Source organism: Dendropsophus ebraccatus, chromosome 9 (genome assembly GCF_027789765.1).
Source record: "Dendropsophus ebraccatus isolate aDenEbr1 chromosome 9, aDenEbr1.pat, whole genome shotgun sequence".
Classification (NCBI taxonomy): Eukaryota; Metazoa; Chordata; class Amphibia; order Anura; family Hylidae; genus Dendropsophus; species Dendropsophus ebraccatus.
The window spans coordinates 12,998,821-13,016,643 of NC_091462.1; the positions used below are offsets into that span (position 1 = coordinate 12,998,821).

Genomic DNA, 17,823 nt, shown 5'->3' on the forward strand with positions numbered 1-17,823 from the left:
GTGAATTTACCCTTATACAATATAAGACACATGGGTTAGAGCAGCCATGTTCTTCTAATCTTGTACAGGGTATGGTGTGCTGCAGAGTATTACACCCATCATAATCCCCCCCGCTGACCTGTCTGTTATGGGCTGGTGGCACACGGCGGGTGTCTGAGATGTTTGACGTTACATGATCCGGGTGTTTGATTCGGGTGGGATCAGTGATACGGTTTATGTATCATCAGATCCTGTAACGGGTTGGTATGTGAGCGGTGCCAGGCGGCATGCTGCGACAGGCTCAGGCCACACGCCGGATACCTTTCTGTGTCCCTGTCTGTCCTGTCCCCGTCTGGGGGGGGGGTGTCGGAGTGTCCCGCAGGAGCTGGCGTGATGGATGGCAGACCACTAGGGCGCTGTGATTGTGTCGGAAGTGATAGGAGAGGAATGCATCGCTGACATTCATCTAGTACATGAGGGGGGGGGGGGGGGGGGGTTCTAACCATTACGTTATCTTATACCCAAAAAAAATCCATGTTGCCCGCCCGGCATACCTATGTGTACCAATCAATCACTGGCGTGGCCGCCACATACCCCTGAGTGTGAAACAGATCCCACCAGGAGGCGTTTCAGCCCCGCTCTCAGCCTCCACCTGTTTCTGCATTTACAAGGCTTTCTGCGGGGCCGTCAGCTCCTTGTCTCTGGCGTTTCTGCGGGATCTGACAGAATCAGCTGCTGGAACACTTTATCTGGAGACTAAAATTAGGATTGTTTGTGGGTGAGGAGGAGCAGGAGGTGTCTGTGTGTCCGCACGGCTCAGATCCCCGCACCACCAAGACCCCCGGACAAAGAATCCTTCACGAGACCCCCAGAAGTGGCCAGGATCTAAAGGAAGGGACCACCTCAACTTACTCAGAGCCGGGGGCAAGACGTAAAGGTAACCATGAGCAATCAGCTATTGTTCTCTGCTATCTGCTGCTTCTTCCATGGGATGATTGACATTTAATTTTGTGACCCTTTATTACTACTTTACTAGTGTTTTTGTCTGTTATAGATAGTAAATACATACAACGGTGTTATCCAACCTGGGTCTTTCCAGCTATTGCAGAACTACAACTCCCAGCATGCCCTGACAGTCTTCTATAGAGAAAAGGGTTGGAAACTTTAGCTTTAGATTTGTGTTCTACAACCTGTGGCTCTCCAACTGATGCACAACTACAACTCCCAGCATGCCCTGACAGTAGGAACAGACAGTATAAGATCCATCCTACCTTACAATCTCTGCCATACCCTATAGACATCGCATTGTCACCAGCCTGTGAACTTCAGTGAGGTCCAAGCTGTAGCACTTAATCTACTGCTGAACTACAACTCCCAGCATGTTCTAACACTTAATAGGCTAATACTATATCCTGTTCAGCCTTATTCCATATTTTTGTCCTTATTTTTCTAAATATTTCTTTTCAGTTTTGTAATGAAAAGTTCTGTGACTTTCTAACATTATGTACTTGTGTCAGTGAACGGAACGCACATGTTTGTCTAAAGCATGGATGGGGAACCTGTGGCCCTCCAGTTGTTGCAAAACTACAATTCCCATCATGCCTGGACAGGCAAAGCTAAAGCTGTTAGGCATGATGGGAATTGTAGTTTTGCAACAGTTGGAGGGCTGAAGGTTCCCCATCCCTGGTCTAAAGGGTGACATTCTGTCCTAGTTAAATAGGTCTTAGGGTCCTATTACACAGGCCGACCAGGGCCTGATAATAATCGTAAACAAGCGCCGATCTGCCAGATCAGCGCTCGTTTACTGGGCCTATTACATGACCCGATAATCGTTTAACAAGGGCTGCATGGACATCGTTACTGCTCCTCTTGCGCTCTGCTTCTCCCCGTCCCGTGCGCCGCAGCTTCAGAGCGGCCTGTCTCAGCTGACAGGCTGCTCAGGCAATCACTGACCGCGGCGGTCCCGGCCTGTGATTGGCTGAGCGGCCTTACAGCTCAGACAGGCCGCTCTGAAGCTGGAACGCGCGGGACCCGGGGAGAAGCACAGAGGAAGAGGAGCCCTGCAGCCTGGATAGGTAATGTATTCTTCTTTGCATATGGTCAGCCGCCGTCCGCGCACCCCTATTACACGTAGCGATGCGTGGTTGGCACCTGACAATTATAGGTCCTAACCTATATCAACGATCAGCTGATGATCTTTGTCATCGGTTGATCGTTGTCTCTATTCCATGGAGCGATAATTGGCCAAATCGGGCCGATTCGTCCCATTATCGCTCGGTAGAATAGGCCCCTCATCCTGGGTTCACACTAGCCAACAGCACGAGTGGGTCCACAATGTAGAAAACTGTGCAAATCTAGGGGGAGAATTATCAAACATGGTGTAAAGTGAAACTGGCTCAGTCACCCCTAGCAACCAATCAGATTCCACCTTTCATTCCTCATAGATTCTTTGGAAAATGAAAGGTGGAATCTGATTGGTTGCTAGGGGCAACTGAGCCAGTTTCACTTTACGCCATGTATGACAAATCTCTCCCTATGTGCGAAAACCTCCCAGCTGAGACTTTGCTCCAGTTGTATCCAGTGTGGGCAATCTTTCTCCTCTCCTGATATTTATAGCCATGTATCCATCTATAGTTTGGGCTATATAACTAACAGAGGATTTTCTAGACCTGATGCAACTGTAGCGAACCCTCAGCTGTGAGTAGTATCAGGCTTGGTGGTGTACTGTACTGTAGGAGCTGGCATGGAAAAGGCAGCAGAAAGCTGGGCCGTATCCTTAGATTTCTGGCCTTTCAGTTTCTATTGACTTCATTTTAGAGGCAGATTAGCCCCAGTGGCAACTAATCCAAGGACCATCCCCATCCCCCACTTCCATTATTTTTATTTTTTACAAAAAAACAAACAAACAAGAGAGCCAATTTCTTGTTTTTTTTGCCACGCTGGCGCTTTTCTGGCTCCCCGTCTGTCTCTGTTTTCCAAGCCCTGGTGATGACAATACGTGAGCGCTGCAGCCAATCACAGGCTATAATGGTGATGGTCAACACCACTGAGGTCACTGCTTTGGCCAATGATTGGCTGTAGTAGTCACATGGCATGATGACATTGCAGGAGCTGGATGAACAGACACCGGTGAGGGCCAGAGAAGCGTCAGCATCGGAACCACAAAGTAAGTTTGTGGCTATGGTTATTTTATATAATTATCATCTGTTTGTAAACAGTTTTGTAGATTTGTAATTTACTTCTATAAAAAAATCTCCAGTCTTCCAGTAGTTATCAGCTGCTGTATGTCCTGCAGGAAGTGGTGTATTCTTTCCAGTCTGGCACAGTGCTCTCTGCTGCCACCTCTGTCCATGTCAGGAACTGTCCAGAGCAGGAGAGGTTTTCTATGGGGATTTGCTGCTGCTCTGGACAGTTCCTGTCATTGACAGAGGTGGCAGCAGAGAGCACTGTGTCAGACTGGAAAGTATACAACACTTCCTGCAGGACATACAGCATCTGATAGGTACTGATAGACTGGAGATTTTTTAAATAGAAGTACATGACAAATCTCTGGCACCAGTTGATTTGAAAGATGGTTTTATTGATCCATATTTCTTTGCAGATAGATGGCAGCCTTGTCTTTCCACCCACAGAACTCACACGTGGGATTAGACATGCCGGGGAGCGCCCCTCGCTTTCTGTCTTTTCCCCGTTCGGTCGCAGCGCCCATTGGCACACACGCTGTCCTGAGATGTCGTATAAGTGGAGATCCACCCCCCAGTGTATTGTGGGAACGTGTTGGAAATATCAGTCTTGAGCTGGGGGACAGATGTTTCACTCAGAGAGACGGAGACTGGTACCAGTTGGTGATCAGTGACCTGCGCCTGGAGGATTCGGGCCACTATATGTGTAGAGCTAGTAACTGGTCGGGGGAAGGGTATGCTGGTGCCAAAGTGACTGTGACACTCAACAGCCCTGTGGTCAATGAGCCACATATGGGTCTCTCCAGCCAAGTATTTCCAGCCACAAAGTTGGCCAACATGTCTCCTTCCACCGCAGAACCTTCTGCTGAAACAACCCAACAGCCAACTCCATTGGGTACAACCAACAGCGACGACCAACACTCTGAAAGCCCTGATTTTCCTCCATATTTTTTGCAACTTCCAAGATCACAGAGGTTGACCCGGGGTGAAAGTGGGGAATTCATGTGCAAAGTTGCAGGAAAACCAGAGCCTACCATTCGTTGGGAAAAAGATGGACGGTCCCTTGAAGAGATTTTTGACAGATCTCATTACCAGTTGTCTACCGGGGGTCACATCTTAAGTATTTCTCAAGTCCGCCCCCCGGACGCTGGCGTCTACGTGTGTCGGGCGATCAATCCTGTTGGGCAAAGCTTGGCTGCGGCTGTTCTGTTGGTGGAGCCGACCCCACGTCAGGGTCCTGAACCTATTCCAGGGGACCCCCCAGCTCAGGTCAAAGTATTCACTGTCAACGAAGGGAAACATGCCAAGCTCCGCTGTCTAGTAACTGGTAAACCAAGGCCTGAGATCATCTGGCGCAAAGATGGACGTGCAGTCAGCCCCGGACGCCGAACGCTCATTTATGAAGACCGTGATGGGCACTTTATACTCAAGGTGCTGTTCTGTCGCCAACAAGACCGAGGCTTGTATGTGTGCGGTGCCTCAAACACAGCTGGAAACACGCTCAGCGCTGTCATGTTACATGTCCGAGGTATGTAGGGGGAACGCAAAATACATCTTAACGCACAGTAGAGGGGTCAGTTCTAGTATTAGACATATTAAAGGGGTATTCTGCTCAAAAAAAAGTTTTGATATGTTTCTGCCCATGGGGATAACATAGCAAACAGTATATTCTTACCTTTCTGCGCTCCCCCAGTATTCTTCTACAGCATCTTCGTGTCTCGGCCGAGATGATCCCGTCTCTATTTCCAAGGGTGATAGCCTGCTTATCCAATCACTGGCCAGTGCATGAAAGCTCCACAGTGATTGGCTGTGTGGGCTGTCACCCTCAGAGGTGGAGGCGGGATTGTCTCGGTCAGGACCCAAAGATGCCATAGGAGAACACTGGGGGTGCACGGAAAAGTAAGAATACACTGTTTGTTATGGTATCCCCATGGGAAGCAACATATCAAAACTTTTTTTTGAGTGGAATACCCCTTTAATTGGTTGGACATCCTCATCCCTATACTTGATACCATAGAAATGCATCAGAAACAGCAACTGTATGTAGACTGTATTATTTGGGGGCTATAGGATACTGTGTTAGAGAAAGGGCATCCATAGAATACCATAGAGTAAGGCACCTCTAACCTTGCTGGTCTGCCTTACATTGAGCATGTGTATCCACCAATAGAGTCCAGGGCATTAACTATTTTATTTGGATCCAAGATGGTGGCGGGGACTATAAAAGTAGCCAATAAGTTGTATATAGACAAAACAGGTACATAGTTGATAAGGTTGAAAAACAACAAAAATCCATTAAGTTCCAACCTATAAACCTACATGTTGATCTTGCGGAAGGCAAAAAACCCTTATAAGACATATGCCAATTGCTTCATGCCAGGCGAAAATTCCTTCCCGACTTAACTATAATAAATCCCTAGATGAACAGAGATCTGTTATATAACTAGGATAAAGCTAAAAGCCCTAGACCCCTAGATCCAAATGGCTCTGGGTAACTGCTTTTAGTGCCATCCATCCATTGCCCGTCTGGTCTCTTGGGCCCTAACTAAGTGTGGGATTGAGAACTGGATGGTGGTATTCATAGACGTTCACCATTCTGTGTGCAACCTAATGCAACTGGCACCCAGGGTCATGCAGAAATGGCACCAGATGGTCATGTGACGGTCACACTGGTCAAGTGACTAGTAAATATTGCTATTTGAAGTGCCCAGTAACCTAAACATAGTAGCCAATGATGCTGCCAGTCCAAGATCTTCAGAGAGATGGAAAAGCCAGGTGAATGAAAAGAGTTGCAGTACAAGGCACAGAACCCGATAAACAATGAAGGGGGGGGGGAGGGTGTCAGTGCCTTCAGGATACGGGGGGACCCCTACTGGTCAGATATCGCTGCCCTATCCTGAAGGGAATATCAAGGTCCCAGAGTATCCCTTTAAATTACATCGATAGGATATCACTAGGGGTCAATAGCCGACCATACAGTGTTATATAAAGGGGCACAGCTCTTTCCTAGCGCCATTGCACCCTCATTTTAGTGATCACAATGGTAGGGCCTGTCAGGTTTTTTGTGGTGGCCATTTTTGTTCTTTCATGGCTATTTATATTGGTTGTTAGACCTAAATTTACCTCTCTAGGACTGACTGCCATCATATGATTAGTCTGGTGCCATCTCCTTTATATCTACTTTGGCTTTACCTTACAGTCGTGTGTTATTTTGGCTATACAGCATACCATTCTGCCATATGTCGTGAAGGAGGCGTATGCCAACAGTCTTTGAGCGAAAATGTTGCCCATTGCAGTGCTCAAAAGCACAATCGTAATTACTTAAAATGTCACCTAAAGCCCCCATTACTCTCATCTGTATACTGCTGTAGAGGGGCAGAAGGAGCAGAGTAACACATGACTGCAGGATCAGACTACACAGGGCTTGTTTGTAGTCTGTAACCATGGAGACACACAGGTCTGCAAAGTTGCTTCATGCTTTATTTTAGACTGTGACATTCCCCATTATCTTGCAGTTCCATGCAGGAAATATCTAAGTCCTCTTTCACATTACTTTTAAATTTTTGGGGGCCTAATATGTGGCCTGATGGATTCCCCTTGGGCTGAATGTAGTTTAAAGGGAATCTGTCACTAGGTTTATACTACCTTTAATGAGGGCAGCATAAACTAGTGATATAAATGCTCAGATCAGATCAGTGTATTACTTTCATCATTCTGTTCTCCTAATATGTAGAAGAATAGGATTCTTGCCACACCTCTCCCCCTGCCCGCCAGCTGCTGATTGACAGTTGACTACCTATACACAGCATGGATAGATAACTGCCAATCAGCAGCTGGTGGGCGGAGTTTTCTAATTCTCATGAATATTCAGGACTACTGGGCTCATGCACATAATGGAGAGGACTTCTTATTGTCCATGTTATTCTGGAAGATATCTCTGGATCAGCTGCACAGAACAATGTTAGTGATCCATCATTCTGTTCAGCTTCTCTGTCACTAGTTTATGCCGCCCTGAGATAGGACATTATAAACCCGCTGTCAGAGTCTCTTTAAAGTGATACTGTTTCCCCCCCCCCCTTTCTCTATGCGTGGTTCTGTATAAAACCTTTCTTTGTTTCCTTTCCGTCCTTGCAGGACCGTGGTAGACCATGTTCTTGAGTTCTGCACAGAAATGGGTTATGTTCGGGGAATGGACAAAACATAGTCACAATTCTACTACGCAACTATTTAGGTCAATTGGATCTATACTGACACTCCTTTTACTAGGCCTCTGACATATAACTCGATGCATGATGTAAACAGAGCCTAGCAGCTAAGGCAGGGTTCACACCACAGTTATGCCTGTATACGTTGGCATCCATTTAGCCATAGAAGTAAATGAGCTCCATGCCTGTCTAAGCACAGATACATCTGCACACGATTTTGACGGGGTGCTACGGAGGGAACCATCATGGTGTGAATGCACCCTAACTAGAATTTTTGAATTATTAGCTGCAGGATGAGAGGACTATACATTGTATTGTTACTGATGACCCTTGCTCTCCTTTTTCTCCAGAGGTAGGTGATCGCTTTCCAGCTCCACTGAGAGACGTAGCGGTAAGGGAGGGGCAGGACGCCATTTTGGAATGTTCAGTCCCAGAAGGAACCCGCACATCCTGGTACCTGGAGGATCAGAGACTTCATCCAGGAAAGCGCCATCTTATGGAGGAGCATGGTTCCCTCAGACGACTGATAATCCGAGGGGCCCGGACAGATGATGATGGGGTCTATGTGTGCCAGACTCATAGAGGGGCCCAGTGTATAGCAGAATTGGCTGTAAGAGGTGAGGTCCACATAGTCTTTTATGATTTGTCAATTTTATATGTAAAATCTTCCTGTAAGGTTGAGTCACTGTGTAATCTCAATATTGAGTTGCATGATGTTTTTCCTCCTTGACAACTTCCTGTTAGCGGAGAGCAGTGCATTATGGGAACAAAAATGACAGATATATAGCTGCCATTATGGCAACACAGGTGGCACTGCTGTCAGGGCCCAGAAAAATAAAGGGCCTAAGCTCTTCTATGGGCTGTTACAACAAACCAGTTATTGTATGGCCCCTATTTAAGGTAATGATGGGCAAACTTGGTTCCCAATGTGGTGCCCTTGATTCCACTTAAGTTAATGTATAACCCTGAGTTAGTGGTTTGTTCTTCTTCCTTCATGTACTTACTACATAAGCCATGTTAGGTGACATGTCTGACAGTGGGGTGGAGCTAAACTGTCCGTTTCCAAGGGCAGCCAACAGAATTTTAAATGTAAAAAGTGCTGCAAAACAGTAAAGCAAGGTACAACCGACCTTCCGTGTAGTACTATCCTTTTCTAGGCAGATTTTCATGCACTTTAGAATACTTGAAAGTGTCTACTGTATTGTATTATACCCACCTATACCCAGAATATGGTATTTCCCTTTCAGGGCCCATTGTGAAGAAACTGCCCCGACGTTTGGAGGTTGCGGAAGGTGGAAACGCAGCATTTTGTGCTGAGACTGAGAGTGAAGTGGAGCAGGTCGGTTGGACCCGCGATGGTCACATCCTTTCTGAGGATCATAGAACAGTTGTGAAAAGTTTTGGAAGGACCCATGTATTGGTGATGGTCGGGGTCACACAAAAAGATGCCGGTATCATACAGTTCCACGCTGGGCTTTCTGAGTCCTCCTGTCATCTCCGGGTAAAAGGTAGTAAGCTCCAATAAGACAATTATATTATGGGGTTCCTGGATCGGTTATTGACGACTGATCCCCAATGGGATATGGGGCCGTTTGTCTTGCCCCATATCCCATTGGGATTGTCAATGAACTTCGGCCTAAGGGTGGGTTCACACTACGGAATTCTCGCGGATAAACTCTGCGGAATTCCGTCGGCTGTCCGTGTGGCCGTGCACGCGGACATACTGCGGAATTCCGCGGACATTATCGCGAGAATTCCTCAGTATGTACCCACCCTAAAATGGTATTTTTTTGACTGAAAGCCCTTAAAGGGGTTGTACCAAGATTAAAAGGTATTCCCTATTCATAGTGTAAGTAGCTGATTGGTGGAGGTCTGATTGCTGGGACCGCCACCGATCACTTGCAGCCACCAACCACAGGATATGAAACCACTCCTGAATTCACTCCATACTAAGGCCATGTTCACATGCTGTAAGAGACCGGCCATTCTGTGTACTGCAGTACCGGCCAGATCATCTTTTCGGCCGCAGTGTTCGGTGTGTGAACATAGCCTAATAGCGGAATACATAAGAGTTTCATTTTGATGGCAAATCCCTAGCGATGTCCATTAACATTTGATCCTAAGCCCCCTCAACTTGTGGTTGCGATACTAAATCTTTGTCTATGCAGGGGATTTGGTCCAGTGCACCAGATAATGGAGCGCCAGCAGTTATAACTAGTGTTGAGCAGACTTGCCGAACTGTTTGGGTTTGGCAACATTCTTTGCTCCCAAACATATGGAAAGTTAGATCCCACCCTAGGGCTGCCAGGGAAGCATGGATACAGCCTATGTCCTACGGCAGTAGCCAAGTTTTTCAGGACTCCCTAGGGCAGTATTCAACTTTTCTAGGGAATGGGAGTCAAATGTAGAGAGTCCTGGTTCAGGGAATGTTGCGGAACCTACAACACTAGTTATAACATTATAGTAACTAATAATACAGCACAAAATGTTGGGCCTAAACGGGATATTATGATAAAATAGTGGAGTGTCCCTTTAAGAACTCAAAGAAATTTGGTTAGTTGTCCACACGCCTGATTTACATGGGAACTCCTGGCATTTAGGAGGTTAATCGGAGGGAGCTGTGAAGACGTCTTGCAGTGCTGAGCCACCTCTTCTATGAATATTGTTGGATTAACGAAATCCCACGTGGCGCTGGAACGTTACATGTCTGACTAATGAGATAACCAAATGCTTCTCCGTATGCTCAGCGCTCTGAATCACAACAGCTCAATCGCTTTTTCAGTCCCTTATGACTGATCGCCTCCACTTCTTCAGTCGTCGCAGATTCAGTTATTAAATCCTTTGGTTCCATATTAGGAAACTTTATTGAGAGTGATTCCATAAAGGAACATTCTGGAACATGCAAAACTTTCTAAAAGAAAAACTTACGTTGTTGTTCATAGCAACCGATCACAGCGAAGAGGATGTGTTGAATGTGTCATGCTCCACCCCCTAAAGTCCTACACTGGACATAACAAGTTGATCAATTTTGATTAAAAGTAATCCTTTAAAGAGGTACTCCGGGGAAAATCTTTTTCTTTCAAATCAACTGGTGTTAGAAAGTTATATAGAGTTGTAATTTACTTCTATTTAAAAAAAATCTCAAGTCTTCCAGTACTTATCAGCTGCTGTATGTCCTGCAGGAAGTGGTGTATTCTCTCCAGTCTGACACAGTGCTCTCTGCTGCCATCACAGTCCATGTCAGGAACTGTCCAGAGCAGCAGCAAATCTCCATAGAAAACCTCTCCTGCAGAGGTGGCAGCAGAGAGCACTGTCAGACTAGAAAAAATACACCACTTCCTGCAGGACATACAGCAGCTGATAAGTACTTGAAGACTGGAGATTTTTAGAAAGAAGTAAATTACAAAGCTATAGAGCATTCTGAAACCAGTTGATTAATAAGAAAAAGATTTTCGCCGGAGTACCCCTTTAATTCTTTCTGCATCCTCATTGTTTAGTTATTCCGGGCTTGTATCAAGTGTATAGTAGCAATCCAGAGTATGACAATTTCTCTCTCCCTTAGTCAGGGGCTCGAGCATTGCCTCGGCCTCCGGAGAACCATCGGACAGGACCCTGGATGCCGGACAACCCGTGTGCCTCAGCTGCCAGGTGCCCAGCTCAGGGGCCAAAGTGCACTGGATGAAGGACGGCCAAGAAGTGGAGACCGGAGGACGCGTCTCCCTCCAGTCTGATGGCAGAATGAGAAGGCTTCTCATCTCCTCACTGGACCCATTGGACAGCGGCACATACACCTGTCACCTGGGCAACGACAGCACCAGCTTCACCGTCACTGTGGCCGGTAAGAATTTTTACCTCAAAATTTCAGCGGTATTTTACCTTTATTCAGCGGAGTGAACGTGGAATAATTCATGATGAAACTTGTGACTCACTTGTATCTAGAACCTCCAGTGAAGATCATAAACACTAGTGATAACACCGAGCACAAATGTGTGAGCGGAGAGCCCCTGGTGCTGAGCTGCGAGGTGTCCAGGGAGAACGCCCATGTGCGCTGGTATCGGGATGGGGTGGAGGTGGAGGAGAGCGAGAACATCAGGTCGGAGACAAAAGGCAGACATCGTAGACTGGTTATTACATGTGCCAAAGCGGAGGATGCTGGGGAGTATGTGTGCAATGCTGGAGATGACTCCGTCTTCTACAATGTGTCCATTTCAGGTGAGTAAAACACATCACATATGATGAAAATAATATATACCATATGTGGTGTCCCACTAGGGGTGTTGCTGCTGTTCACACCCTTCACAAAAGTCTGTACTTTTTGTGGTCTTGTTGCAGTCAAAGTAGTATTTAACGATAACCACTAGATGTTGCTGTATTATGTGTTTAAATGTGGAAGCTTTACAGCTGAAGTGTTTCAAAGGGCTATTGTGTTTGCGTACCAGAATCTGCGAGCCACTAGGATCCTTACTTTCTTCTGTCCTGTCACCTCTTCTCTTTCTGCTCTTCTGTTACACTCTTTCCAAGCAACCACAGCGCGCCTTACACGCTGGATTGGAAGTTAGTCCCTTGGGTAAAGGAGGAGTCTTAGTCAGGATTCTGCTACAACATCCTCCGGGGCTCACCACACCATACATTATATTACCGATCCTTAGTTACATCCTGTATTATACTCCAGAGCTGCACTCACTATTCTGCGGGTGGGGTCACTGTGTACATACATTACTTATTCTGTACCCTCTAGTAGTTGATACACATCTTGTTCTCCCTATAGAGCCTCCAGTGAAGATCATAAACACTAGTGATAACACGGAGCACAAGTGTGTGAGCGGAGAGCCCCTGGTGCTGAGCTGTGAGGTGTCCAGGGAGAACGCCTATGTGCGCTGGTACCGGAATGGGGTGGAAGTGGAGGAGAGCGAGAACATCAAGGTGGAGTCAGACGGGAGACATCGTAGATTGGTTCTTACGTGTGCCAAAGCGGGGGACTCGGGGGAGTTTGTCTGCGACACTGGCGATGACTCAGTCTTCTACAATGTGATGGTGACAGGTCAGTGACAGGTTCCAGAGCGTTCACACCTCTGTCTTCCTGTAACAATGGACTAATTCCAATGTCTACGAGTCTGGCCGGAGACCAGCGATATTAATAGCGTCTGATACAAATAGCCGGGCAATTAGGTATTAAGAGGGATACAATAAAGGAGAGAAATGGAGGGGGTGGTGGATAAGATGACTGCATCCAGCTCGTCCCCCCATTAACCCATTATCCGTATGCTGGAATTTATATGTAATCATTGGAGACACATGACGCCTGGAAATGTACCATTATGGGATGTAGGGGTCAAGTGTGAAAAGAAGTCAGGGGGTTCCGAGCCATCAGACCAGTGGTGGATTATAATGTGGTCAGTTCAGGTGGCTGCCAAGTGTTTCTAGGGGGCCCAAGACCATCAGAACCACCCAAATCTGATCTCACTGCAGCTGCAAATGACTCAAGGGCCCACCGGGTGATCCTCCTGTGGGCCCCCAAGTCATGTTCAGCTCTCCCATTGCTGCAGGTCTCTTGACTCTGCTTTCCCCTCTTTTCTCTTCTGGCGCAAATACGCTGCCTGTGCCGGAAGAGGGAAATCAGTGTAGGGAAACCTGCAGCAACAGGGGAGTGTGTGGGTGTAAGTTTTGTTGTTTTACTTTCTTATGTATCTACTTTAGGGGAGCCTCACACTGCACAGGGGACCATGGACTAAAGGGGGGACTACACAGGGTGCCATCTACTAAAGAGGAGACTACACAGGGGACCATGAGCTACACATGGGACCATGGTTTACCCAGAAGGCCATCTACTAAAGAGGAGACTACAGAGGGGACCATGGACTACAAAGGGGACCATGGACTACACAGGGGGCCAACTACTAAAGAGGAGATGACATAGGGGGCCATCTACTAAAGAGGAGACTACAGAGGGGACCATGGACTACACAGGGTGCCAACCACTAAAGAGGAGATGACACAGGGGGCCATCTACTAAATAGGAGACTACACAGGGGGCCATCTACTAAAGAGGAGACTACACAGGGGGCCATCTACTAAAGAGGAGACTACACAGAGGACAATGGACTACACAGGGGACCATGGACTACATAGAGGGCCAACTACTAAGGGGAGACTACACAGGGGCCATCTACGCAAGAGGGACTACACAAGGGGCCATCTATTATAGGAGCTGCACCTAAGGTCATCTACTATAGGGGGACCTACACAGGGGGCCATCTACTATAGGGGGAGTACACAGGTGGCCATTTACTATAGGAGAACCAACACAGGGGACCATCTATTATAGGGGCTGCACTTAAGGCCATCATTTACAGGGGTGAGCTACATAGGGGGCCATCTGCTATAGGGGGAGCACACAAAGGGCCATTTACTATAGGGAAGCAACACAGGGGGCCATCTACTATAAGGGGAACATCATAGGGCCCATCTTCAATATGGGGGATGCACAGAGGGCACCATCTACTATATAAAGAGAGGGCACCCTTTGAGTCATGATTTGATAGCAACCCCAAGGAGTTAAAATCCTACAACATCCCCTGCTTGTTCAGTTAAATAAAAAAATCAAATAAATGAATATTCAGGTCTTACTGAAAACTGAAATAAAATGGGACCAAACGGTAAAAACATTAAAAAAAGAAAGATACGATTAGTAAGTAGACTCCAAAGAGTGCGTCTAACTCTGGAGGACTTGTTCTTGTAATACCTAGTTTCCCCTGGTGGGGTGCTGCAGGGAAATAGAAGACTTACAGCCAGGTTACAGCTGATTTCCAGGGGATTACCTGTGAGCACAAAAAAGCCAGAAAGATCATTCTGTTAGTCTTTTCTGTCTTTCTTAGAACCCCCAGTGAAAATAGTGAACAGAAGTGATGATGTGGAGCACAAGTCCATGAGCGGTGAGAGTGTGGTGCTGAGCTGCGAGGTCTCCAGAGAGGACGCCCCTGTGCACTGGTATAAAGATGGTGCCGAGATCCAGGAGAGCGACAACATCAGAATGGAGTCAGACGGAAAGCAGCGGAGGCTCATCATCTCTACCGCCAGACCAGAAGACTCAGGAGAGTTTGTATGTGACGCTGGGCAAGAGTCCATCTCCTACCATGTAATGGTGGCAGGTCAGTGAGCGTCACCACAGCGCCAGACTTTTTCACCAGTGGAGCGCAGTTTTATTGCAGTTACCTGCAGCCGCCATAGAGGGCACTCACAGACTAAGCTTAGTACTGGTGGTATAATTCTGTATGCAGAAACAAAACAGAGGTTCCCTTTATATACATGTTAAGGCTATGTGCACACACAGTAAGAGACCGGCCATTCCCTGACCAGGCCGGGTCACGGAACGTCCGGTCTTTGAAAAGATCGTCATGTACTGCAGTACCGGCTGGATGATCTTTGCAGCCGCAGAGTTCTGATACGGGCGCATCCGCGCATGCCCACAACAGAACTCCCCACTGCACCCTATGGAGCATGTGGTCAGAGCCGCTTGCTCCATTGTGTGCACTGACAGGGTTTTCTGAGGCCGCTATTCATTGAACAGTTGTTTGCGGCGCCGCTAGGGGTCCCCGCTGGAACGTATAATACATATATACGCTCCAGCCAGGAATCCTAGGCAGCAATCAGGGGCGGATTAACTTTACCGTAGGCCCCGGGCTGTTCACCAAGCCTGGGCCCCCCCACCCCACTGTAACTATGGCAGCACTAGCCTGGCGTTCATAGTACAGGACAGATAGTGTCATGATGTCCTGATTTGTGCAAAATTGCCATAAAAAATCTGTGATTTTTTGCAAATCATGGTGAAACTATAGCCAGGAGACAATACATCACTGAAAATATGTCTTTTTGGGTGGTCATGGGCCCCCCAGGAGCTCAGGGCCCCGGGCTGCCGCCCGAAACGCCCCTATTATAATCCACTACTGGCAGCAATGGTACGTGTATTTCCATATAAATGGTTTTACGATAATATACATTGTGCGAACATAGCCTAAAGAGAGATTTTAAAAAAATTATATTTTTTTAAAACTGCTGTGAGAAAGTTATATAGAGTTGTAATTTACGTCTATTTAAAAAGTACTTATCAGCTGCTTTATGTCTTGCAGGAAGTGGTGTATTATTTTTCAATCTGACACAGTGCTCTCTGCTGCCACCTCTGTCCATGTCGGGAACTGTCCAGAGCAGCAGCAAATCCCCATAGAAAACCTCTCCTGCTCTGGACAGTTCCTGACATGAACAGAGGTGGCAGCAGAGAGCACTGTGTCAGACTGGAAAGAATACACCACTTCTTGCAGGACATACATCAGCTGATTAATACTGGAAGACTTGAGATTTTTTAATATAAGTAAATTACAAATCTCTGGCACCAGTTAATTTGAAAGATTTTTTTTTGTGAACTACCCCTTTAATAATTTAATTGCCGTCCAATTAACACAATAAGAGTCCAACGTGTGCCGACATACCCAGAATCGGGTGGAGAGTCGGATTTTCTTCCTGACCTCCTACCACTCATCTCATATAAAACACTGCAGCCTTCCTCTTCTTCACCTAAAATGGTTGATAAGAAGAAGTAATAGTCAGTCTTCCACTGCACGGAGATGAGATAGACGACAGATTTGTAGGCCCTTTAAACAGCTTAAAGCTATAATCTTATAGGATTATATTTCTAAAGTCTCTTCCTATTCTATTATTCTGCTTCTAATATATATTTTTTACAAGCCTGGCACCTTCTGGCCTTTATAGTCAGTCGTATGAACTCAGAAGCCAGAGAGCTTTTTATGATAAAAGATAAAGATGTAACGGTGTCAGCACAGTGTCAGGCAGCAGCCGTGAAAGCCTCAGTGATACCGGATATAAATGTATAAATCACCCACCCTCTCCAGACAGGAAGACATCTCAAAGTCACATCACCGCTTCATTCTCCCTTTATAGTGAGCGCCATGCGGCTCCTAGACCGAGATTATCTCCGACAATGGAGTCTCCGATATTATAATGTGACAGAATGATAGAAAGAATTATTTGTTCTGTGGGACGCAGAGGACAAGGCTTTTTTTTTTTAAATAAAAATCTTGCTATACATTATACAATGGAAAGTTCTAGACTGAAAGCAGAGAAGAGTGTGAGGGAAATGGAAATATAGTAAAAGTAGGTTAAACATGTAAAAAAAAAAACAAACAAAAAAAAACCCAAAGTCTCTTTCTATTCTGCATCATACAATATATCCCACAATATATCTTGCCCCCCCCCCCCCCCCCCCCCGTCCACTGCTTGTGCATGTGAACAATAGGTGGAGCACAATGAGTATATAAAGCTCCTCCCTTTTCAACTAAGCCCCTCCCTCCAGTAAAAGATAGGGCTGGCCTTAAAGTGATATGCCACTGAAAAATATCTCTTTTTAAATTTACTGATGTCAAAAAGTTATATAGATGTATAATTTACTTCTATTAAAAAATCTCCACTCTTCCAGTACTTATCAGCTGCTATATGTCCTGCAGGAAGTGGTGTATTCTTTCCAGTCTGACACAGTGCTCTCTGCTGCCACCTCTGTCCATGTCAGGAACTGTCCAGAGCAGTAACAAATCCCCTTAGAAAACCTCTCCTGCTCTGGACAGTTTCTGACATGGACAGAGGTGGCAGCAGAGAGCACTGTGTCAGACTGGAAAGAAAACACCACTTCCTGCAGGACATACAGATGCTGATCAGTACTGGAAGAATGGAGATTTTTAAATAGAAGTAAATTACAAATCTACATAACTTTCTGACACCAGTTGATTTGAAAAAGAAAACATTCTCCGGAGTACCCCTTAAGGAGACAGATCCCTGCAGCATAATATTCATCAGGGTTCTCTTTCCCGTTAGATCCTCCAGTGAAAATTGTGAACACCGATGACGATGCAGAACACCGGCACGTGAGCGGGGAACGTGTGGTGCTGAGCTGTGAAGTGTCTCGGGAGAACGCCCTGGTGCACTGGTACAAGGATGGGGAGGAGCTGGAGAAAAGTGACAACCTTGTCATAGAGGAGGAGGGTTGTCACCGTAGACTGATCATCCTATCTGCCCGGACTCAAGATTCGGGAGAGTTCGTGTGTGATGCCGGAGACGATTCTATCTTCTACAATGTATTCGTGAAAGGTCAGTATGTATGTTGTACATGTTGCCTAAATAACCATAATTACCATCACCACTCAGTGCCCAATGACTACTACCTACAGCGCCAGTCAGTGCCTAATGACTGCTACCAACAGCACCAGTCAGTGCCCAATGACTACTACCTACAGCGACAGTCAGTGCCTAATGACTGCTACCAACAGCACCAGTCAGTGCCCAATGACTACTACCTACAGCGCCAGTCAGTGCCTAATGACTGCTACCAACAGCACCAGTCAGTGCCCAATGACTACTACCTACAGCGCCAGTCAGTGCCTAATGACTGCTAC

At 46.5% G+C, this 17,823-nt stretch overlaps 1 protein-coding gene across 2 annotated transcripts in view; it reads left to right on the forward strand.

The window, feature by feature from the left end:
* The first annotated feature begins 674 nt into the window (after window positions 1-674).
* OBSL1 (obscurin like cytoskeletal adaptor 1) overlaps window positions 675-17,823 on the forward strand; it is a 49,913-nt gene continuing 32,764 nt past the window's right edge. The window contains exons 1-9 of one of the 2 annotated variants that reach the window (XM_069982589.1): window positions 675-916; window positions 3,581-4,689; window positions 7,717-7,983; window positions 8,614-8,874; window positions 10,929-11,204; window positions 11,306-11,578; window positions 12,135-12,407; window positions 14,242-14,514; window positions 17,246-17,518. In XM_069982589.1, the coding sequence (XP_069838690.1) occupies window positions 3,585-4,689; window positions 7,717-7,983; window positions 8,614-8,874; window positions 10,929-11,204; window positions 11,306-11,578; window positions 12,135-12,407; window positions 14,242-14,514; window positions 17,246-17,518 (3,001 nt within the window). In that variant the 5' untranslated portion in view covers window positions 675-916; window positions 3,581-3,584. The remainder of the gene's footprint in view (window positions 917-3,580; window positions 4,690-7,716; window positions 7,984-8,613; window positions 8,875-10,928; window positions 11,205-11,305; window positions 11,579-12,134; window positions 12,408-14,241; window positions 14,515-17,245; window positions 17,519-17,823) is intronic. The other variant, XM_069982590.1, reaches the window with a different exon arrangement.